The sequence below is a fragment of the Andrographis paniculata genome, unplaced genomic scaffold, assembly GCF_009805555.1.
Source record: "Andrographis paniculata isolate CXL003 unplaced genomic scaffold, ASM980555v1 Contig73END, whole genome shotgun sequence".
Classification (NCBI taxonomy): domain Eukaryota; kingdom Viridiplantae; phylum Streptophyta; class Magnoliopsida; order Lamiales; family Acanthaceae; genus Andrographis; species Andrographis paniculata.
This window is the reverse complement of record NW_026137610.1, coordinates 1,220,399-1,244,686: the sequence shown is the minus strand read 5'-3', so window position 1 is coordinate 1,244,686 and position 24,288 is coordinate 1,220,399. Positions and strand designations below refer to the sequence as shown.

At 36.4% G+C, this 24,288-nt stretch overlaps 5 protein-coding genes across 13 annotated transcripts; 2 read left to right on the top strand and 3 right to left on the bottom strand.

Annotated features, from left to right (window-relative positions):
• Positions 1–1,598: 1,598 nt before the first annotated feature.
• Positions 1,599–3,496, bottom strand: LOC127265658 (MOB kinase activator-like 1A). Its single transcript, XM_051295578.1, has 7 exons — positions 3,332–3,496; positions 2,785–2,833; positions 2,577–2,685; positions 2,377–2,470; positions 2,152–2,285; positions 1,903–2,066; positions 1,599–1,791 (listed from the first exon to the last, which is right to left on the bottom strand). The coding sequence occupies exons 1-7, from the start codon at positions 3,352–3,354 to the stop codon at positions 1,714–1,716; spliced, it is 651 nt and encodes a 216-aa protein (XP_051151535.1). The 5' UTR covers positions 3,355–3,496; the 3' UTR covers positions 1,599–1,713.
• A 3,164-nt stretch (positions 3,497–6,660) lies between these two features.
• LOC127265656 (growth-regulating factor 4-like) lies at positions 6,661–9,681 on the top strand. Of its 7 annotated transcripts, none has more exons than XM_051295574.1 (5): positions 6,683–6,804; positions 7,147–7,226; positions 7,386–7,722; positions 7,904–8,288; positions 8,923–9,349. In XM_051295574.1, the coding sequence occupies exons 3-5, from the start codon at positions 7,485–7,487 to the stop codon at positions 9,347–9,349; spliced, it is 1,050 nt and encodes a 349-aa protein (XP_051151531.1). In that variant the 5' UTR covers positions 6,683–6,804; positions 7,147–7,226; positions 7,386–7,484. The 7 variants fall into 7 exon arrangements, with proteins under 7 accessions (XP_051151528.1, XP_051151531.1, XP_051151529.1 ...); XM_051295572.1 differs by having other exon boundaries at positions 7,147–7,230; XM_051295570.1 differs by having other exon boundaries at positions 7,147–7,311.
• Positions 9,682–9,982: 301 nt separating this feature from the next.
• On the bottom strand, positions 9,983–11,071 carry LOC127265657 (cadmium-induced protein AS8-like). The gene is made up of 3 exons (XM_051295576.1): positions 10,991–11,071; positions 10,452–10,698; positions 9,983–10,323 (listed from the first exon to the last, which is right to left on the bottom strand). Exons 2-3 carry the CDS (start codon positions 10,690–10,692, stop codon positions 10,055–10,057), a joined length of 510 nt encoding a protein of 169 aa, XP_051151533.1. The 5' UTR covers positions 10,693–10,698; positions 10,991–11,071; the 3' UTR covers positions 9,983–10,054.
• Positions 11,072–11,303: 232 nt separating this feature from the next.
• On the top strand, positions 11,304–16,078 carry LOC127265466 (T-complex protein 1 subunit eta). The gene is made up of 14 exons (XM_051295263.1): positions 11,304–11,463; positions 12,167–12,427; positions 12,948–13,073; positions 13,156–13,359; positions 13,458–13,627; positions 13,724–13,859; positions 14,100–14,216; positions 14,332–14,451; positions 14,525–14,623; positions 14,705–14,794; positions 15,227–15,314; positions 15,400–15,488; positions 15,568–15,642; positions 15,742–16,078. The coding sequence occupies exons 1-14, from the start codon at positions 11,449–11,451 to the stop codon at positions 15,841–15,843; spliced, it is 1,692 nt and encodes a 563-aa protein (XP_051151220.1). The 5' UTR covers positions 11,304–11,448; the 3' UTR covers positions 15,844–16,078.
• On the bottom strand, positions 16,038–23,058 carry LOC127265465 (transcriptional corepressor LEUNIG-like). 3 transcript variants are annotated; one of them, XM_051295262.1, is made up of 19 exons: positions 22,979–23,058; positions 22,417–22,542; positions 22,084–22,181; positions 21,874–21,983; positions 21,112–21,534; positions 20,953–21,041; positions 20,518–20,596; positions 20,344–20,419; positions 20,080–20,129; positions 18,987–19,298; positions 18,630–18,827; positions 18,232–18,477; positions 18,018–18,153; positions 17,684–17,793; positions 17,379–17,528; positions 17,121–17,276; positions 16,923–17,039; positions 16,583–16,789; positions 16,038–16,472 (listed from the first exon to the last, which is right to left on the bottom strand). In XM_051295262.1, the coding sequence occupies exons 2-19, from the start codon at positions 22,446–22,448 to the stop codon at positions 16,329–16,331; spliced, it is 2,733 nt and encodes a 910-aa protein (XP_051151219.1). In that variant the 5' UTR covers positions 22,449–22,542; positions 22,979–23,058; the 3' UTR covers positions 16,038–16,328. The 3 variants fall into 3 exon arrangements, with proteins under 3 accessions (XP_051151219.1, XP_051151216.1, XP_051151217.1); XM_051295259.1 differs by having other exon boundaries at positions 22,886–23,051; XM_051295260.1 differs by having other exon boundaries at positions 22,417–22,528; positions 22,886–23,051.
• Positions 23,059–24,288: the final 1,230 nt, after the last annotated feature.

The following is a 24,288-nucleotide window of genomic DNA, read 5'->3' as shown; positions in this document are numbered from 1 at the left end:
CATCCCTACTGTCGATAGGGGTCCACGTGTCCGTAGAGATCCACATTTTCTCACTACTCCACGGACCTAGGCTCCACCCGACTGTCGATGGGTCTTCGGGGTGCGGTTTTTTGTCGCTTTTTGTAGGCCCTCCTTTTATTTTTTCAAACCGTAAAAGTTAAGTAGAGGAAATCAAAGGCAGAATGAACTAAATCCACTTATTATATTTAACAATCTTTATTATGACTATAATATAATAATAATAATAATGTTATGTTACTTATGTATACTAGTAATGCAATTTTCTATAAAAAAAAATAAAATTAAATAAATTAAATGTGTATCGGGACAGAAGATGCCAACAATTTCACAATATTAAAAAATATTTAGTTCGGAATTAAATGCTCCGAACTCATCTCATGTCACGCATTTTATTTCGATGGATTAATTGCAATATATATACAAATATATGATTCCCAAGGCAAAAATGGACCACACAATGAATCTGGCTTTGTTTAGATGCAGAAGAGCAATGATTGCCCCAACATGTGAAATTCCAAGCCCAGATTTTTTAAACATGCACGTCCTTTTTTTCCTATAAAATTTTCAAATTTAATTTCACTTTAAGAATATAAAATTAATTTAATTATTTATTTATGCATCAAAATTTTCATTTATAGTGTTGCAAATTTTGTTAAAATCGAAATTGCAGGAGTGAATTTGCAGTTGTAATTGCAGATGTATGTGTCCACAACACACCTCAAGGTATCTCTGTCTTGACGTTACATAAATACACTGAAAATTAAGCACTATAAAAATAAATTAAATTAATCAATAACCATTAGTTTATTCTAGAATAAATACCAAGGATTAGTCATGCTTAAATTAATTAGTTTAATAAAAGATGTGTTGCTGTTTTTTAAGGCTACGTTTGGATTCATTTGTTGGGATTTTTTTGAAACTTAGAAAGCACATAAAGTAAAATAAAATACGGTCCAATTCAAAATTGTTTATTTACTTTTAACTATGCATACAATATATATGTGTATTCGAGCACATAATTCAAAATCCAATCAGTCAAACTCAAATATTCAAATGTATAATCTGCATAATATTAATCTAAGGATTAGCAGAAATAATTACCATTATTTATATCCCGTAAATTAGAAAAATAAAAAATAAAAATAAAAATAAAATAAAATCGTCGTGTAATAAAAAAAAAAAAAATTAATCGGCACAAAATGGAGAGTAAAAAATGACTAAACATTATCAACAAAATCAAGTGTAGCTGATTGGCTAAGTTCCAGCGGCTAAGTTCCAGCTGTATTTTCCTACCTTCACTGTTCTCGCTTTCACCGCCAGCACGTATGCCCATGCAAACCCTAATTTTGGACACGTAGAAGGTCCACCTGTTACCTCTCAACAATTAAAAATAATTTTAATTATCATAATAATCAATACATGATCTTATATTTTATAATTATTCCACTAGTAGATACATCTTACATGATACACCAGCTGTGCAGATTCTTGGTTTCTATAAATCCTCACACGTGCATGGAACACACACATATATTTATATATATATATATATATATATAAATAAACATACACACAGATTTGGGTGGGAATATTTAAATTTACACAAACTTTGTCCGAACAAGACATGTCATACAAAGAAGATAGTCAGCAGCTAATTTCTTACAATAGTAAGAAGACTCTTTTGCAATAAGTTCAGTAGGCAGCAGGGACAATGGATTCAATGAGTTCTTGGAGTGGAGCAAGTTCCTTCTTGTCAATTAGATTAAATTCCTGTAGTATAAACACTATTTGATGTGATATTTTTTTTTTTAAAAAAAAAAAATATTGATAAATAAAATTTAAAATTTCAAAAAATATCTATGTAAATAGAGCTGGACTTACACAAGTGAACAGAATGAAATGCTTGAAGCAAGTGTTTAGATGTGCCTCTTCTTTTAGGCTAACAATCTTCTGAAAATGGGAGTGATATATGTGCGCGTATACGCGAAATAAGCGCTTAAATATTGTCTTCACGACGTCTTTGAAATTAGGAGGGAACGGCGTGCCTACATATATAAAAGTCAAGTAAAATGTGCTTCAATTAATACTACGAGTAGGACATGGATTGTCGAGGGCAATGTATGTCATTACCAAGTTTTTGAGGAAATAAGGACTCGTCGTCCAACTGAGTTTCGATCCAGTCCATCAGATATTCGACGTACTTAGGAGCCGAGACTTCGATAGGTTTCTTGATGTTAACGCCATCGGCCCATCGGTACTCATACCTGCAAAATGAAAACATTCATTTATTGATTGAAAAAAACACCTATGGAGGTTAATTAGTACAAGAATGGCCGTAATAATACGATGACAGACTTAGGTCCGGCCGACATTGTCGAGCAATTCTCGGACGTACAGAACTCGGTGAGGGTGCCGTAGAGGAGATTCACCTGGTTGAAGAAATCCACAGCTGCAATGGCAAAGACAGGGTAGGGTAAAAAAAACAGAACGCTCTCTTATTAAGAATGTCTTGATATCTAGAGAGAGATAGAGATGGAGTGAGAGAGAGAGGGTACTGTTGACAGCAAGCCATTCATTAATATCCTCGCCAGGAGGTAATCTTACAGCTTCTCGTAAGTTCCCACTGCCTAAAGTAGAATCGATGTGCTTCCTTAGCTGTGCTCCCTGCATTCATCGAAGAAATTATAAAAAAAAAAAAAAAAAAAAAAATTCTAATTATTGGAGAGACAAATGTTATGATCATTAGCAAAGAAGTATGCCTACTTTACTGCCAGATGGAGCACTTTTCTTCGGACGGAATGTTCTCTGATTCCTGATTGAAAAAACAGCAAATTAAGGTGGCTGTTGTAAGAAATTCATGGCCATGATATCATGGCTTGATCTTAATAAAGATCATCGAGGAGAAATTCCGACAGCACAGTTGAAAGAAAAACATATGCCCTTGATAAATTTTATGGAAAAATTCAAAACCGATTATCCATTAGAGGATTGCATTTGCAGCTTGAATTTATATCTGATCCACATACTGTAAAACCATAAAGTAGTGTATAGCAAGTCGTATTGTCGAAACTACGAGAGGAAATTCGACACAATTGAAGCCTAGATTCTCTCTACTACAGACATCCAAATCTTAATCTTATCGCAAAAATCACAGATAAAAACCAGATGAAAAATAATAGTAGTTAACGAAAGTAAAATCGAAGAAGGTCCTCAATCCGTAAAACAACAGATCTAACGAAAAACAAGCAGAGAGCAATAGAATCGAAATCGATGATGTCTTAATCGCAGAAGTAGAAATGAATGGATTTACCTGCCAAGGCCGAAAAGACTCATGGCTGATTACAGAGTGAGAGGGAAACAGGGAGAATCAAAAGGCGGGGGTTTATACTCTATTTGATGAACAAGAACAGGGATATATATATATAATTATTATATATATATATGAGAAGTGAGAGTGAGAGTGAGAGCGGCAGGGCAGGGGGGGCGGGCAGTCGGCATAAGTGTTAGTCGAAAAAAGCTGTCCAGCACTGACTTAGCGTCCAATGATGGACACAACCAACAGTAGACCACCAGCTTGGGTCAATGCACCAAATCATGGATAATAATAATCATAAGATAACTGATTTTATCCTTGTAATCACTTTATGATTATATTTAGATCTCGGATTAATTTGACAATTAAAATTTTTCGCATAAATGAATATCAGACACCAAAGTTAATGCTATTTATTTATTTTTATTTTTATTTTTTTTTATATTGATATTTGAATATTAATTATTATATAAAAATATAGAGAAAATATCAAAAAAGTACTTATTTATAATACAATTATATATTTTCAATGTTAAGAATCAGTTTCATAACTAAATAAATTACTTGAAATAATCGTCATTCACACTAAAAAAATTGCTTCAACTTTTTTTTTTTTAAATATAAATCCGATCGAATTTAATAGCTTGCAAATTAAATTTGACAATGCAAATTACACTAAGCGAATCAGGTATAGCACACAAGATTTAGAGCCATTGGAATTTGAACTCATAATCCAAATTCATCTCCACACTACCAGATTCAGCCTTTGTTTCATTGTCTGTGAATTTTGATGATGTTGGTAAAAAAACAAAGGAAAACATTTAAAGGAAGAAAAATGCCATCTAAAAGCACACTATTGTCTAAGGCTCCGTTTGGATTGACTTTTGGCATTAGCTTTTAGCTTCTATTTTAAAAAAAAAAAAAAAGCAGTTTGCAGTTTGCATTGACTTCTGTCCAAAAGCAGAAGCAGCTTTTGAAGCTAAAAAGTACTTTTTTCAGAAGCACATTAGGGATAACTTTAGGGGTAACTTCTGAAATAAACAGAAACATTTTTCATTTAAAATTATTGTTTTATCCTTAATAATAATAATAATAATAATTTATAAAATTTATAATAATAATAATTAGTTATACTTAAATTACTAAATATAATTTATAAAATTTTAAAATAAATTATAAAATAAAAATTATTTAATATTATATTGTAATTTTATGTTTAATCGATATATTATCCTTAAATTAAGATTTTAAAATATAAATAATCAAAATTTAAAAGTACAATTTTTATATTTTAATTTAAATTCTTTAAATATAATTTATAAAATTTAAATTAAATTATAAAAGTGTTATAGAAAAATACTATTATATTAACCGAATGTCCTTTTAAATAATTTTAACAGTTTAAAAGCATTTCAACTATATATATCGTATAAACAGTTTTTTTAGGAAAATTTGCTTTTATGATGATTTATTCAAACATAAAATTGAGCTGTTTTGACTTCTGCTATTACTTCTGTTTTTTGCTTCTTTTTTAACTTAATCCAAACGGTCCTAAATCTTTATGGTCTTATTCTTCAATAAAAGATCAAAATAATAAAATTATTGGAGTAAGAACATATTTATCAATTATAATAATGGTAATGATGATGATGATTATGGCTGACTTTTCTTTCCATTCTTTACTGACCAGTGAATTCTGGAGGACATCAGGCTTCCCTCAATGATATGTCAGCGTCGACACTCTGGAAATCAATTATTAGGTCACAAAACTAATTTCAGCTTCATTTCTGAAGATCCCAGTAAACGATTAATAATAATAATTAAATTAAATTGCACAAAATTTACATGTAATTTCATAAAATTGTTGTAAAAATGTCTAAATACGCTCAAATTGCAAATAAATTTTAGAATTTTAATTTCAAAATCCTTCAAATTACAAATATATTTATTTTTTTCATATATTTAGCCTAAAAAATAAAAATAAACTCTTAAAATTTGAAAAAAATAAATATTTTTGAGTATATTTACTATTTTTTTATAGGATAAATATAAAAAAAAATAAATATATTTGTAAGTTTAGGGGTTTAGAAATTGATATTTTAAAATTTATTCGCAGTTTGAGCGTTGATATTTGGGGTTAGATGCAAAGTTTATGAAACCAGGAAGGAGTTTTAAACGTACACAGATTTAGTTCAATTTCATAAAACCAGGGGTGTATATTGTGCAATTTAGCCTAATAAAAAAAATGCTAGCTTTGAACATCGGTTTAGCTACAAATGTAATTAGTCATTAGTAGGTGAAAAATATTATGTATCACAAAGAAGTTATAAAAATTTATGTTGATCAGAAAAAACTCATTTATTTAAGCTGCAGGTGAAGAAATATTTACATTTGTTATCCCATATAAAATCATAGCAATCAGAAATTTCAGATTCTTGAAAATCATACCAAGAATGCTTAGTTTTTAGTTTACATTTCTGCATTGATTAATTAAACGAACAAATCTGCAAAGATTTTCAAGAACTATTGATGGGCCCAACGCAGGTCATCGCAAATTTATTTTGGATTTAAAAAGAAACATTGCAATTGGAGCCCATAAACTCAAAGCCCAGATGTTGGATCAAAGAAAAGAACTTTTCAATCAGCACTCGATGATGAACAGAACATTGACCTTGGCATCTACCTAAAAATAAAATTTGGTAGTCTGCAGCTGCAGAGATGCACAAAGGGACCCACTCTATGGTCAGCACATGTTACATTTTAGTTTCTGGTTTTGCACATAATTGTAAAGGAGAACACACATTGATATAATATCATGTCAAGCAGGGCATACTAGAAATGGGATTTTCGGTTTTGTGAGTGAACTTGTCGTCCCATCATTTTTAAGAAAAAGATCCATTAACTGCTGTGTTCTATGCTGTTCTGATAAGCAGCATTGGCTTTTCTTGTTTGTTGCAGAATTGATACAAGAAATTAAAGAAAAGGGAAAAAAGGAAGTCGCTTGATTCAAAATTAACATTGTTGCTTGAGCTTTGTCTGACCTTTTTTTCCCTTCTTTCCCATCTGATCTGGCCAAGATTTTGAGACCCTTTTCCATTGTTTCTTGACCCAAACAAAGTATGGGTTGGATTTTTCTTCCCCACTTGGAATCTCAAGAAAAATAAACTTCAGGACAAAGGTTGCATACTGTGGTCATCATACAATCACATGAGGTGTAACATCACTGGACCACCCACTACACCCACAAACCCATAATGTTTACACCCCACCCCACCCTACCCAATCCCATGTTGCCCCGCACCGCTCAACCCTGCCCCCTCTAATCTCGGCACAACCTAAAACCAGCATAATCCCCCCACCCCCCATTAGAATTCAGTAGGCATAAAAGCCCCCCTCCCCCTCACCCAACCAACCCCAAGACTTTCCCCCCATGGACAAGAGAAGAGAATGCCTCCATCATATCTGCACTTGTAAGTAATCAATCACCACTCGTTTCTTCTGGTTCCAGAAATGTCACACTGTTTATTCATCGGTGTACTTGAAAGGGAAAATTTTAATCTTTTAAAAATCTGAACTTTCCAATTTTCCCTTCACCAGTTTTTATTCCTTCCCTCTTCTCTCTTTTATGCGATGTCTCTCTACCTTCCATGTTTGGCCAAACCCTAGATCTGCCCTCCTGTAGGTGAATACGCATCCGTCCTTGTATTTCACATGCTCTGCAAGTGTGCCTCCGTGTTCTGTGTATTTTTATGGATTATTACACTTATTGCTATCATTTTTTATATATTTTTTCTGACTGCAACTTTTTGCAGCAAGAACTTAACATCCATGTGCTGTAACCTGGGAGCTTATTTTTCCTTTCTGTTTACTGGTGTTGGAGCTGCTTTTTATGGGAAGTGAGAAAATTTGCATCTTGAACAATATCTCTATTTAAAGAAAGTATTATAGATGAAGAAAGAAACAGCCGCATTTACAAAGTAGTTTCTTTGCATATTCTGCTTATGGTGAAGATTGTTTAATGTTTGCTTAGCTATGGTGATTTTGAATGCAGATTCATTGGGAAGTGAAAGGAGGAGTGCTTAATACTTAAATTAGGGTGGATTTGCACTGTAGTAGGATACTTAAATTAGGGTTTGGAGCTGGGAAGAAGATGAGTGGGACTGCATCAACATCGGTGGCGGTAGGGGTGGGGATTGGAGGAGGGGGGGAGGTGGGGTATGGAGAGTATATTAGGCCTCCATTCACAGCAGTGCAATGGCAGGAGCTGGAGCATCAAGCCATGATATACAAGTATCTGGTGGCTGGCTTGCCGGTCCCGCCGGACCTCATTATGCCCATCCGGCGAAGCTTCGACGCACTTTCTGCGCGGTTCTTCCATCATCCTTCGCGTAAATCATCTTGTCGTCTTATCATTGATGTGTACATTATAAGTTGCTTTGATTTTGGTATAACATATGCAAATGCCAATGAAATTTATTCGCGCGAATCTAAGTGTGTTGTATATTCAAATTTCTGATGTCTAGGAATGAATTTTCTTGTAAATTGAAGTATTTTCTGTGCATCATTCAGTGGGTTACTGTTCGTATTACGGAAAGAAATTTGATCCGGAGCCAGGGAGATGCCGGAGGACTGATGGAAAGAAGTGGAGGTGCTCCAAAGATGCACATCCAGACTCCAAATATTGCGAGCGGCACATGCACCGTGGTCGCAACCGTTCAAGAAAGCCTGTGGAATCCCAGTCGAATACACAGTCCCTGTCGTCTGCAACATCGCATGTATCTAGTGGGTGCAGTAGTGTCAACATTGGAAACCTCCAAGGTAGTGGGAGCGCCTCTGGCTATCAAAACATGCCGTTGTATTCTGTTGTTAGTTCAGACGGATCGCCCTACGCGAGCAATGCAACAAAGCTGCAGATGGAACCGAACTCGTATGCAATCTGTAGCAAAGAATTCAGGTACCCTTTTGTTACAGCGAAGCTGATTGTCCAACGGTATTTTGTCATTAATTGCATGAGATAATTATTTATCTGCATTGGCAAATCATAGGCTCCGTTTTAGATAAAAGTTTTGAAAAATCTTATGAATAGTAAAAAGTGGAGTATTTGATCCGTGCGAGGAAAAATGTATTTACGGTGATGTTTTTTGAAAAAGTTATTGTTGATGAATAACTGTCTATTTAACCATAGTCTATTAGTATGGTAGCTTCTTTTAGCCACGTGTGTTGATTTTTGTCGTATATGTTTTGCTATTAAACATGCTAGGTAAATATTATGAGCTAGTTTTAAATTTTTATAAACGGGAGATCTTGCCAAACATAAAATTGCTCTTGGTTACCCTAGTGAATGATTGTTTTTTTCGAAAGCTGTAGGAGTTATATATTTTGGTGCTTTGGGTGCCACGACGACGCTGATGGAGATTTAACAGTCATAATTATGTTTTTCGTTATATTTGATTGACTTCATCCATGTTTCTGTACGTTTCCTATATTTGGCATTGTTTGTGTACATACAGTAAAAATTTAGTTTTATTTTCTGAGTAAGCAATCGTAGATAGATCCCATGGACTAACTTCTGATGTTGGTGATATTAGCTTCTCTCCCGAGCCTTCTTCAAGTGTCGGAAACCTCGGTTTGGGCTCAAGTGCTGGTAGCAGCATGTGGCGATTTGCGCAGCCTCACGTCTCCTTGAGCAACATGCCGAGACAGAAACCTGATTCGCAGCTTATGGACCCGTCTCAACAAAATGTTCCCCTTGCTTTCGAGCCTATTAGCGGCACTGCATCAAAGCACCACCACCACTGCTTCTTGGAGGGGGGCGGAATTAAGCAAGATTCGCACCCGGTGCACCCTTTCTTTAGCGAGTGGCCTACGACCAAAGAACCATGGCCCACTCTTGACAATGACGATGGGTCCAGCAAGAACGTGTTCTCCTCGACACAGCTGTCAATTTCAATCCCAAGGGTGGCGTCTTCTGATTTTTCTTCGAGGAGCGCTTACTCGCCCAAGGGTAAGTCTTAGACAAGACGTGCTATGAATCAAACTTCGTATGATTAAATTTCTTAATTTAATACTTACTCTAATTTATTATTATTTTTTTTTTGGATTTTGGGCATGTAGATGCTTGAAGAAGATTGTGTTCGTGTTGGTGTAATAAAGAGTTGTGGCGCCGCTTGCTTGCCCGTTGTAAGAAGTAAGCTGGCTTGAGTTAAATTTTTCTGCTTTCGGAACCTGGAATTCTGGTCAGTGAACTCAGTATGTTGTAATAACAGATGAGATCTTGAATTTAGCTTCTTGAATAAGTGTACTGTGCTCTGAGTTATGGGTTTGATTGAATTTTTCGGATCTCACAATTCTACAAGTCTTTTTTAGGATTTTAATCTTTTGATCGAAAAGAAAGTTGTTTACACATACATATAGTTAGGCTAGCATCTTATTGAATATATGTTATTGTCTTTGAACTTAAGAAACCAAAGGTAGACTGCACCAGATACCATTTCTGGTTAGTATTGAGCATTGATAACCAGATACTTAAAATCCCCACCTTATTTTGATTTTCTATTTCCTGTATTTATGCTAGAACATTTTTAACATCAAGTGTATGAGAAGAATGAAAGAAACTTGATTTGTGCCACTTCAATCACACTTGAGACAGGAAAGAAGAAGATATTTCATTTTGTTTCACTTGGGAGAATCAAACAAGAAACAGTACAAGCAGATTTAACACTATTTGGGCATACCTTTATCTGAAGGTAACAAGCGCCGACGAAAGCTTTGCAGACAACTAACAATATGTTTAGAACTGGAAGCCAGCATTGTATTCGCATCAAGCAAGTTGTTTGAGTTCCCAATCTTGAAGCCTGGAAACGATTCAAATGGACTTTTTGGTATATCTAGGATGGAACCCCAACCATCCCCGACACTGCTGCTTCTGTTTCCTAGTAGACTTCTGGCTCGGGCAACTTCAGTTTCATTGCTCCTTGTGGCCATTAAAGCTAGCAAAAACATCCAAGAATGCTGCAATTAAACTCCTTTAATTATGGAAGCTGTAAAAACTAATCTTAATAAGCCTTAACTGCAAAAAAATTTCTCAGTAGGAGGAACAGTTACATAGCATACATACCACTTCGTGGAAATGTCAAAAGATAATTGGCTGGAAGGCCGATACCAACACCAAGCAGGGTGACACCAACGTTAAATCCAGCGCCACATCCAGCACCAACATAACCAATTACATCAGGGCCAAAGCCAGGCCCCCATCCAACACCGCAACCAACGCCTACTCCGATGCCCCAAAAGGCTCCATAGGTTGGATGCACTGGATTCCACTTCTCGTATTTCCTGAAGAAGCTCTTCAGAATCATCCGCACCTGAAAATTCGACCACACAGAGAAATAAATGCAGCAGCACCTAAGTCCGCGTGAAAAAAGCGCACATCCCCTCTACAGTCAACGAAGCACAATACAAGTTCCTCGATTAGATAAATCTACTAGTGATGAAATACAGGAAGTTCACTCATTTAACAGTGCATCTGTGCAAGCTGCACATAACGATTAACGACCACACATTGAACAAATGCAGGAAAAACATCGATTCTCTGATAGATTGAGCACTAGGTACCGATAATGCAGCCGGAAAACAAACAATGAAAATTGCACAAACCAGGAATTGCAGGATCCCGTGTTCACAATGTTCTGGACCTGAAAAGAGCCATCGAGCATAGCTTTGAACTGTGAAGTCGATCCTCTGTCTCCTCTCCTCTATATATATATATTGTTCGGGCTGACTTAGGCCTAATTAAAATAAGGCTACCTATTGGGTCGCCAAAGGCCCAATATAATCCTCGTAATGAAACCATTGGGCTGATTGGAGCGGTAGCGTGTCATTTTGGGCCACCAGGCCCACTACTATATATTAATTACGTCATATGTATTTTATTATTATTATTGTTTTATTTTCTTACTGTGCTAATTTGTCGAACACGCCCTAGAAACTTCACAACGCTAATAATTTGATAAACTACTAAAACCCTAGAGTACTTATTGGTTCCACTCTCGTCTGCACTGTGCTTCACTTCTCGGCTCGCTCCCCCTTGTCATCGCAGGAACTTGCTTCTAGCAATGGCGGCCATGCTTGTAATCTCGCGATCTATATTATGCTATTTATTGTTGCTGTTTGAGTTTGTTTCATAGTGTCATTTCGTGTTGTTTCATCGTTTAAAATGCGCTGTGTCTCCTTGGTTTTCCAATCGTTCATTATGTTTATGTTATTCAAATATTGTTTTTATAAATGCGATTATATGATGTGAGTTTTGAAGCTGAGGAAACACTATTTAGGGCAAAGTTCATTTCTTTGGAGATCTGGGCAAGATAAACTTCTAGAAAGTTGGTTAATCTGACCAGAAAAAAATGAAAATTCTTCTTCCGTGGAACCGAGTTAAGCTGCCATAGTATCAGAGATCTGGATGATAAGATTAGAAGTAATCTTTTTCAGTTGTAATTGACGCTGTGATAAATGTTACTGAAATTCTGTAATTTGATTTTATTTAGAACTTCAACTGGGTATCTCTATCCAAAGTAATGTCTGCTCGCATTGGATTAGTATTCTATCACTCTCAATTTATAACTTCTAGGCTGTTGAAATTGAAAATGTTAGTATTTAGATTCTATCAGCCTCATTGTTAGAAATATTTTGATGAAACTTGTTTTGAAAGATTTAGAAGAAATTTCTATACTTATTTCATCTTTTGTGGAGATTGATCTTACCCCCAATTTTTCTTTACCCTTTTGGTTTCTTAATGCTGTAACTCTAATATGTGAACTGATGACCCAATATCAGCAACCCCAAATCATATTGCTCAAGGAAGGGACTGATACATCCCAAGGGAGACCACAATTAGTAAGCAACATAAATGCGTGCATGGCTGTGGCTGATGTTGTGCGAACCACTCTTGGTCCAAGGGGCATGGACAAGTTAATCCATGATGAGAAGGGGAATACTACCATTTCTAATGATGGTGCCACCATAATGAAGCTTCTTGATATTGTCCATCCAGCTGCCAAGATCCTTGTTGATATTGCCAAGTCCCAGGATTCTGAGGTATTACTAAAAATTTGAACCTGTGATTGTTTTTTTGCTTGGTGCCCCTTTGTTATCTGAACTACTTATATAACTTAATTGATTGAAATTATAACTTACGAATTTGAAGCACATGCCATGTCTAGTTGTGGTTTCATGCTTTCTTTTGAATGAATTAATTGCACAGCTTTTTATAGTAGTTTTTCCAAGTGCCATACTAGTATAAATGTTAGATTTTATTTTCCCATCCTGTTAATTATTCAATGGAAGCTTCTACAATGATAGAACTGTTAAGATATGCTGTCAGCTTTGAGTTCTGGTCTTTTTGAGTTATTTCCTGAGTTGATTCTTTTGTGGTGATTAGTGGATTAGTTCCGATTATTCAATTGCAGTATTTGTGTGTCTAGGGAAGAGAATATGTTAGTTCTTTAATATTTTACCTGGCTTATTTTTTGAGCTATTTGTAAACAAGCTGCATGAGATTGAGTATTTCCTCTTAACTCTGCATGGAGCTGCTCTAAATTTCTGTTTTGCTCTTCAGGTTGGTGACGGGACCACTACAGTGGTTCTGCTGGCAGGAGAATTTCTGAAGGAAGCAAAACCTTTTATCGAAGATGGAGTTCATTCTCAAAATCTTATCCGGAGTTACAGAACAGCATCTTATTTGGTAGAGAAATATTACAATAACATTGGTTTGACTTTTGACATTGATCTCCTACTCATACATGTGGCTTTTACTGATTTGATAGGCTATTGAGAAGATTAAAGAATTAGCAATTAGTATCGAGGGAAAGAGCTTGGATGAAAAGAAAACTTTACTGGCAAAATGTGCAGCTACAACACTATCTTCAAAGCTCATTGGTGGTGAAAAGGAATTCTTTGCAACTATGGTTGTTGATGCTGTCCTCGCCATTGGTAATGATGATAGATTAAACATGATTGGGATCAAGAAGGTATGTTAAGTTCTGTGAATATATATCTTCATCTTTTCCAATCTTGGATGCAGGTTTGATGTCATATATTTACTAATTTAGCAATTTACCCTTTGTAGGTTCCTGGAGGTACCATGAGAGATTCTTTTCTTGTAAATGGTGTGGCTTTCAAAAAAACTTTCTCGTATGCTGGTTTCGAGCAACAACCAAAGAAATTTCTAAGTCCCAAAATCCTATTGCTGAACATAGAATTGGAGCTGAAATCAGAGAAAGAAAATGCTGAAATAAGGTTGGATGTTTTCTATATTTTCATGTGTTGTTTTCCTGCAAAGGTCTGCCATAGTTATAGAATCTTACACAATCCTTGCAAAATGATGTGTGTCAGACTATCAGATCCGTTGCAGTACCAGTCAATTGTAGATGCTGAATGGAATATCATATATGACAAGTTGGATAAATGTGTTCAGAGTGGAGCTAAAGTTGTTCTGTCAAGGCTTGCTATTGGTGATCTTGCTACACAGGTTATGGTTATCATTTTTTTTTTCTACAGTAGGTTATTATAAATCAAGTTGCTGCTTGAAATACCTGCTAAAGTAGCAGCCAAGCTATGTAGATTTATTCATCAAAGGATCATGAGGCATTATGTTCAGTTTTAGAAGCAATGTGTGTCAGAGATACATTGATTGTGGCGACTAACTGAGACCAAACAATGTCTTCCATATTCACTGAATGGATAATTTACTTCATTTAATTGGTTGCAGTATTTTGCGGATCGTGATATATTCTGTGCTGGTCGTGTTACTGAAGAAGATTTGCATCGGGTTGCAGCTGCTACAGGCGGAACTGTGCAGACAACTGTCAACAACGTCATTGATGAAGTTGTTACCTTTGCTTGTCTCACTAAATCCAAAATAATGGCTTGGAAATTTTGGTAGTTTTATTTACTACACTTGGTGGATTTCTCAGTTTACCCCGGAATTTTCTGTTTGAAAGGTTCTTGGATCTTGTGAGCTGTTTGAGGAGAAACAAGTTGGTAACGAGAGATTTAATATATTCAGTGGATGCCCATCTGGGCGGACGGCTACAATTGTTCTTCGTGGTGGGGCAGACCAGGTTTGTGCCAACTGTGGTAGTTATCATCCACAAACTAGAAGTTTGCTCTAATTATAGTCTTTGATGATTTCAGTTTATTGAGGAGGCTGAGAGAAGTTTACACGATGCAATCATGATTGTTAGAAGGGCTCTGAAAAACTCAACTGTTGTTGCTGGTGGTGGTGCTATAGATGTAAGAATTCTAGAATGTTGTCCATGCGACAGTGCTTAATTTTACTTTTTTGATTGTTCGAAACTCTTCGTCTGTCTGCAGATGGAGATAAGCCGATATCTAAGGCATCATGCTCGGACCATTGCTGGCAAGTCTCAGCTCTTCATAAACTCTTATGCGAAAGCCCTTGAGGTAGAGTCCGCTGGTCCATCTTTTTCACCATAGCATGCACTTTTTATACGACTAGAATGTCACAATATATCTATATTAATGCTACAATGTGATAAACTAAAGCAGACTGATTATGCAATATCTTCTGAATGTCTAAGGTTGTGATACATGTGGGAAGCCTATGCTAGATTTCTGACAAATGTTTTATTGTTTGATGCTTTTTGACAACTGGTTAAGCAAATGGCTGTCTTAGGTTGTTGATTATTCTGTAAAATCAGTAGCAAGTGAAAATCTCATTCTATTTTTTATTTTATTTTTGTATATATGTGCTATTTGCTCCTCTGATCATGGTAAAGTAATCGACTTTTATTTTGTTAGATGCATGTATATTCGCTTTTCCCGTCGCATTGTTAATATGATTGCTATATCTCATTCATTTCATCATTTTTGCAGATAATCCCCCGACAACTGTGCGACAATGCTGGTTTCGATGCAACTGATGTTTTGAACAAACTGAGACAGAAGCATGCACTTCCATCTGGTAGGTTGAGTTGCCTCTAATATTTTTTTTTTTCCAAGTTTTAATAAACATACCTTTCTATTAACCATACTATGATTAAACAAAGGCGAAGGTGCCCCGTATGGTGTAGACATCAACACTGGTGGAATTGCCGATTCCTTTGCCAACTTTGTATGGGAGCCAGCAGTTGTTAAGGTATTTCAAATACTTCCAAGTTGCTCGATGATTACTTGGTAGTCGACTAATGTTTTCCAAATTTCTTGCTGTTCTGCAGATCAACGCCATAAATGCAGCCACAGAGGCCGCTTGCCTCATTTTGAGTGTTGACGAGACCGTGAAGAACCCCAAGGTACTTGAGAGACCTCTATTAATTAGCACACACAAACTTGTACCTTTCTTCATCAAATGCATTCTACATTAAACGATGTAAATCTTCTGCCACATACAGTCGGAGAGTGCTCAAGGTGATGCTGCTGCAAGTGCCATGGGTGGTCGAGGTCGGGGTGGGGGTGCTTTTCGCGGCCGTGGCCGTGGAATGAGAAGGCGATAAGCCTTTTTCTGTGCCCTGTTGTGTCCCGAAGCATCCTGACAATTTTGCTTCTGATTTCAACCTTTTATACATTTGTTTTGGTGCTATTTTTCTGGAACCAGTCCAACTAATCTTTATGCAATTTGGCTTCGCATATTTATCTTTTGTTGATAATGTACGGCTTCATGAACTGCATTCTAGCTTTGTAACTTCACTGAAACTTTTAGCTGAATATTGATTGCTTTTCCCTCTGTTACTTCCACACTATTAGATGAAAATTTACCATAACATAACCTGTGTTTGTGCAGAACCAAATCTACCACCTAGGCAAATATAACAAGTCTTAATTCCAACAGATAAATACAGTTATGACCACATTACATAATTCTCAGATGCCTAAACCCTTTCTGAGTTCCCCAGGAGATTGATCAAAACATAGCAGAAGCAGGGTTATCATAATCCATAAACAGCATGTAGTATGAAAACAAGGCATTAAAACCTTGGAATCATTTCCATAGTTTCACAATTTTGTCGTGACTCGCTGAAGCAACCAACCCTGCTGCCGGTGATGCGGCCACTGATGAAATCAAGCCTTCGTGTGCATTGAGTGACACCCTCTTGTCTTCATTCATGTTCCAGAGCTCCAATGTCTGCAAACACAAATATCACATTACATAACAGAACTGATCAGATCTAGCCAGTTCTTTGGGCTTTGATGTAAATTTTTAACAAATTTAAAATCAAGGAATGGTAAACTTGCCTCGTAGCAACCGATAACCAGTAGCCATGAACATGTAGGGTGGAAAACACAAGAGTGGAAGTCGTTGCCGTTGCAACTGAGCTCATGTAAACAGGTCCCTTCACTTCCAGATCTCAATGTCCAAACTTTCACTGAATCATTGCTAACAGATGCCAAAAGCTCTCCGGAGGGGTCCCAGCAGATAGAAATAATTGGTTTTATGTGACCCTATAGACAAACATTACGACAAGAACCATTATGCTGAGACAAACACGTACGATGATGATATTGCTGATTAAAATAGGCAACCAGTTGTCCGTAGTTTTGAGTTTTTGAGTGAGCAGCAGGGAAAAGAATAAACCTTCAATGAATGTCGAAGAGCCTGCGTCTCTGCATCCAGTATTGTCACAACATTTTCGGCTGCAGCTGCAAGATATCTTCCAAGACGGGGTTGAAACCTGACTTGGGCAGTGCCTCCCTGATCCAACAGGGAATTGCCATATGAAGATGAAAGAAGATGCAAGTATCATGGGGAATTTTGTTTTTATAATTTTCATACCTTGAAAACTCTAGCACAGTTTCCGTTGTTGATACTCCAGTATCGTATCTCACCATCACTATCACAGGAACAGATGAGATCATCTTTGTTGGGATGAAAGTCCAATGACTTTACACTAGCAGAATGCCCGGTGAAGGTTCGAAGCGAGTAACCAGGCTGCAGTAATGAGTTGATGGTAAGGGTATCTTTGAAAATAAAGATTAAATGAAAAGAGGGTGGGGATGGGGGAGTGAGAAATCATGTAAAAGATCAACTAACAGTGTCTGCCTCAAAAACTCTGACAGTCTTGTCAAAAGATGATGTGGCAAGACGAGCCAAGCTTGGACTAAAGCGAACATCTGTAATAAGAGCTGAGTGTTCCTCAAGCGTAATCTTTGGCTTCAAAGTATCAGTGTACCACAAAACTGCCTGCATCATAATTTAACAGTTACATGAACTCCTTAGATCTGCAAATTAAAGGTATTGAGATAATGAGAAGTGAGAAAAATTAATGAAAAAGCTAATTGTTTTCCTCATTTCGAAAAGTCTTCCTCAATGCTCCTACAAACCAAACACACCCTTACTTTTTTGTCATGACCACCACTAGCAAGCAGCTTCCCATCCGATGAGAAGTGGCAACAGTCAACTTTACTGGGGCTCGCGCGAACAGCACTTACTTCCATAAATGTAAACCCTGATGAATTTCATGACTAGAATTTACTGATGTTGATATTTAGGAAGAGAGAATTTAATTCCTTTAAAGATATCCTAACCATAGCATATTACAAAGAGAATATATGTATATATATAGAAAGGGTATTGCTGTTCACATTAAACAATCCGTACAAAGTTATTTAGATATGTTTTAATTATACTTCTGGAAATGGGCTCAAGTAAAAGGACATAAATTTGATATACCTTTGTTAGCATCCATAGAGCGACCAGCTGCATCTCGAGGATCAGTATCATCATGCAACAGGAAAGACTCCACATTATCTTCCACATCATCCACAAAACGATCCATATCAGCAGACACAAGCTCTTTATCATCCCACTGAAAGCGTTCATATGAATGAAAAGCTTAAGGTTTGAACAGAAACTTGTTCAAAGACAAAGCGATGATTGTTCTTACCAATTGATTTGATGGTGATGTCAAAGTACCAGTATTTTCAGCTCCACATAGAATTGAAGGCTTGGAGGAACTGCTGTTGTGCGGCATAGCAGGCATCGACATCACATCTCCAGGGGTGTGAGTTGAGGGTGTTGATGGAGCCGAACTTGGAGATGGGCCAGCGGTATTTGCAGTTCCAGAGCTGTTGGCGGGGCCCGAAGAAGATACAGGCTGCTTTCTCTTTCTCCCAGCCTGATTTTTTGAAGCCTTAACAAGCATGAAAAAACTTTTAACAATTGCCCATGTCTTTAATATAAAACATCATCTGAACAGGAAGAGATATGTGCCATTGAACAAAGTAATACAGTTGCAGCTACATTGGGGAATAGTAAACTTCAACAAGATGGAAAAGGATAGACCTGATCATTTCCTCGAAAGGAATTTGAAATGCTGCCATCACCAGTGACGCTACCAGCTCCCATGATTTTATCTTGCTGAAGAGTGTGACTTGAACTCTGAGGCTGCTGACCAGAGACTGTATGCTGCTGAAGCTGTTGCTGCTGGGATTGAATATTATTTTGTTGTTGCTGCTGCTGTTGCAGTTGTGCCATTTTCAACTACACAAAAAATAGAATCATCATGATCGATTACATGATTGATTAGCAACCACATTTATTTATGTTGATGTTCACAGCACACTTCAGGTAACTCAACTAAAAACTTCTAGGAGAGAAGGTAGATGCTGAAAGAAAAAAAGACTAAAGAACACAATGCACCTTCATTAGCATCTCCTGTTCTGCACGCGGCAAAACTGCACAACCAGCTTGCAAAGGGGATCCCATACTACCAACTACATCACCAACTGCATTAGATATCCCGTCTTTCCCCATGGATAAACTCCGATTGTTAAAAAGCATTCTCAATCTTCTGTTCTCTATATCACTAGCAGATGGGGATGACAAACTCTGCTGTGCAAGCATAATCTGCTGCTGATGCTGAGGTGACAACATCTGTAGTTGATGAAAAGGCTGAGGACCTTGCATGAATGACTTTGTCTGAAGTAGCCCAGACCGAAGCTGATCAATACCCTACGAGACAAGACATGTGGCACATGAAACAGAAGATCCTAACTGTCGAAAAAATTATGCACTAGTGCATGAAACAAGACATGTGGCACATGAAACAAAAGATCCTAACTGTGGAAAGAATTATGCACTAGTGCATGAAACAAGACATGTGGCACATGAAACAAAAGATCCTAACTGTGGAAAGAATTATGCACTAGTGCATGAAACGAAGCTGCAAACAAAGAAAAATCATTTTACATCCCTATCTAGAAACTAAAAAAATTAGGATTTGAAATTTTCTAAGGAAAAAGAATAAAGAAGCAATTGTTGCCAGAGTACTACAAAATCTAAGTCCCAGAAGACCCAGTAAACCAATAGTTCTGGATATGATTCAACACCCAAAAAACATAGCCGTTTACTCATCCACTGATATGTGTCACCTCAGTAAGCATTAGAAGCTAGACTGGATACATGTGCAATTTAAAAGGAATATATCCATGAGAGAAGCAATAACCTCAAGTTATCAATGAAAGCAGACAGCCATTATGCTGTTGCAAACCAAACTACTATGCAAGATATCAAAATCTGATTGCAACAAAAATGAACAATCATAAAGGCAAAAGTAAAATTTCCTTTCGGCCTTTCCATTTCTTCAGGCACGTCTGTATTGCAATTTACCTGGAAAAGGCTTTCTTATTCATATTTTAACAAGATGGTGTAATTAATCTCTAATCTCACAAATGACAAGTACACCGAAGTAGTGTTTCAATCAAATATTATACAGAGCAATCACAGAACTTACTGTAAGAGGCCATCCCTTCAGTGTCAAATTGTTTCCACCTTGATTCGAACCTAAAACACAGAATGACATTAACGAGGACATATACATTATACAAGGAATATCAATAATGGAAAGACCCGTGCGTCAATCTTCCTACCTTATTGTGATCAGATTAGACCCTTCTATTGACAATGAATTAATTCAATTTCTTAATCATAAGAATTTGTGAATCTATGAGACTAACTACAAAGAGAGCTCGAAGTCTGAAAGTTGATGGAAGTATACCAGGAATTCCAATTAGTGATCCTTCAGGGCCTGTGGCTCTAGGATTCATGATAGGATTTGTTTCAGTTTTGATGTTCTGTTCATATACATGCGCATATATAGAATTATAGTAGAACTCATAAGTGCACAAAACTAGTAATTTTATCCAAAGAAACAAAGAACGTGAATACTGACTGGTGTAGAACCAGGAAATTGTTGATTTCGAGCTTGAAATTGGGGAGACATTCCACCAGAAGTGCCATGCAACCCTTGCCTGAAAGTTTTTACAGCTAGTAAAAAGGTAGGACAAAAGGTAAAGTTATCTTCTTTCAATAAACCTGCATAACCTTGTTTTTCCTTTAAAAAAATAAAAAATAAAAATAAATAGAGCCTTGCAAACCAAGAATATCTTCCTAAGTCAAACAAAGACAGTAGAGAACTGGAGTGAAAACTCAGAGATGCTCCCCGGACACAAGGACAGCCTCAATGATAGAACTAAATTTATACTATACATCATCCATGAACAAACAAGAAGATGCATTCATAGATATCACAATAAGTTCACACAACAAACAGTTTAACACAGTAAAAGTAATATATTAAATCAAAAGGACATCATCATAAACATACCCAGATGGCTGGCCAGCTGCTGCAGCAGATTTCAAGATTGATGCATGATTTTGATCCATATGCTGGCCCGCATTATCACCAAATCTTTGCTGAAAATAAATAATGTAATGAATAACCCAAAAAAAGTAAATCTTCCTCAACATTACATCTAGACAGTACCTTCATAGCAGCATCATCCAAAGAATCCCTCTGAACAGGAAGCTTTAATTTCTCTTCATACATTTTTGTCGCCAATGCATTTGCAGTGCCAGGATTCTGTCGTATCAAAGGATCATTTGCAACAGCCCCATTCAAAGTATCATTCAGAAGATGGCCACCATCACGCCGTTGCGGCTGTTGATGTGACTGATGCTGCTGTTGTTGATGTGCCTGATGGTGTGGCTGTTGTTGGTGTGGCTGTTGTTGCTGCTGCTGCTGCTGCTGTGGCTGCTGCTGCTGTTGTTGTTGTTGTTGCTGCTGCTGCTGCTGAGCCTGCCTCTGCAATAGAAGTTGCTGCATTTGAAGTTGCTGCTGCTGCTGTGGATGTTGTGACTGATGTGGCTGCTGTTGCTGCTGCTGCTCCCTTGCCTTCATCAATTGCGTCTGATTTAAGAAACCAAATAAGGTTTAAACAGCACAACAGCATTAGACAATGGGCAGGCTAGTATTATCTTGCATGCCACATCATATTGCATCAATATACATCAGCCACATGACAAGACATAACATCAGAAAAGACAGAGCATTAAATTGGAAAAGATATGTATTATATTTATATGGAACAAAATATTTATATAAAATCCAAGTATTTAAATATGATCAAGGTTACATCTAGGGATCCAAAACTGTCATATGCAATATTGCAATTAAGACACTAAGATACCCGTGATTAGTGACAGCACAAGGAAGTGAATAGGGCCTATAATTGAATTCTTATCCAACCTCAATATAAGATGCAGCAACTTCAGAGTGCTTTTCATTCGTCCTGGCTATAAATATATCCCAAAACACAGACCACCACTCAAAGAGAAAACCACCGGGAGCATCAATAGCTGAAACATGCATCCACAGAATTAAACTCGAATATAGCAGTGAACAGAACTTCAGAGAGGACCGTGATTGACTTTTCAGTGTAGATTTATGCATACACACCTACAGGATCAGACGATACTTTTCCTTCAGCTTGGAAAGCCTGTGCAGTGGCCTTCAAGTCTCTTTTAACAAAGTAATCATGAATATACACATCCAACCTAAAAAAAGATGTTCACATATAAGAATAACAATGGGTGTAATTTAATAAAAAAGGAATCTATACTACTAACAATACGTCTTCAAAAATGGATTAAAAACTACAATAACTCAAAAGCAACTTAAAAGAAGTATGTCCGACAAACAGATGACAAAATTTTAAGACATACACCATGCCAAAAAAAAAACAAAGAGGAAATATTACATGAGGATTGGAAGATAGATAGAAGAGCTTACATTTTATCAGCTTCCCAGTTGGTTTGAGACATGTTAGCAGTCCAATGGCGGAGGATACAAATGTTGGATCCCTAAGATACAATCTTTCCCAATATTTCCGCTCCCCTTATCTCTGATTCGCATTAGCTTATTCAGAGAGACAGAGACATAAAAGGTGGTAATTAAAAATAATAAACAAATTAAAAGTGTTTGCTCTGTGTAATCAGTAACATCATGAAAATCAAAATATGTTATGAAACCCACAGTCAACAGTTAATACACCCTAACAATTTTGTTCAATAGCCGTAGAAATCTAAAGTAACCAACTTTGGAAATGCAATGAACACGTACTGCAACCAAGAAGCAAATCCCCTTAAGTTTTTGCGTTTGCAAACAATATTGAAAACGAAGACAATGAATATCTCCGAAAACCACATGAAACAGAAGGTAAAACGAAACATAAAGAACATAAGCTATTTGAAATAAGTACCAGAAACTACTTGCTTTGCAGATAAACTTGCTTCGTTAAGCTCTTCTTCTAATTAGCTCAAGAATTAAGCCTTTGTCGCTGGAGAAATCTTACCAGTGCTTCTCCCTGGAAGAAATTTACTTCCAAATCGCTTCTGGACAGTCGAATTTCGAGTGAACAGCCATTGTAGGAGGGAGCCAAGACGTAGAATTCCTAAAATACCCAGAACAGTTCCATAAAACAGGTACAAAATCGTCATTCCACTTTCGATTTAGGGATAACCTGTTCAATGTGGAGGCTCGAATTTCCGCGTATTTACGCCCAAGTCCTTCAATTTTTCGGAGCTTGCCACAGCTTCCCCGCCATGTGCAAATTTACATTCTTAGCCTTCAAGGAGGATCAGCACAAATTCCACCACAGACAAACAGACACAGTTATTGATGGCGTACTGTACCGTATCGTACCGTATCGTACTGAAAATAACGATCGAGATACCGATATTGTATCGAATTTTTTTATACGACGAAAATATATACCGATATCCTATCGAAATTTTCAATATATCGAATTTCAGTATATCGAAAATTTTGGTACACTGAAACTTTTGGTACAGTACATGTATATAAAGTACGGTATATACAGCTTATACTGAAAAATTTTGATTTGTATAAATACTGGTATATACAATTATACATAAAATATAATTTTAAATTTTAAAATAATTAATAAATATTGCACAAAAATATTATAAAAAAATCAATAAATTTTTAATAGTTTACTTATTTTTTGTTATGATCTTAAAAAAAAATAAAAATTATTATTTATATTAATAATTAAATTATTTAATGAAAATAATATCGGTATTATATCAAAATACCGAATTTTCGAAAATTCATACTGATATCGTGCCGAAATTTTCGGTACGATACAGTACAATAAATCGATATTTCTGTATAAATCCCTAGACATAGTTAGGTAATTACAATTGATTATGAAATGACGATTATACCCATATCTCCAAAGGATCAACTATAAAACCCCTTGCCACGTCATTTACAATTCTACAGTAATTTAAATAATTATTAAAATTAGGTAAGACCACTGATGTCATCGCGTCCCGCGGAAGTTATCTCTTCAATCAATTGACTTTTCCGGTAGGCCGTTATGATTACAAAACAATTAAAAACAGGCCCAAATTTATTTGGGCTTATTTATGACGGTCCAATCCAATTAAAGCCCATTAATACAGAAGTAGGACCCACAGTGAATTTTGGTCCTCCCAACCCTGACTTTGACTTTGACCATTTTTACATGCGAAGTTGAGTTGTCTGCGTTACAAATGGCTGGCTACATATTAAACATAAACATAATATTATTCAGTATGAAAAGCTACATTGCACTGAATATATGAACAGAGGTTAGGA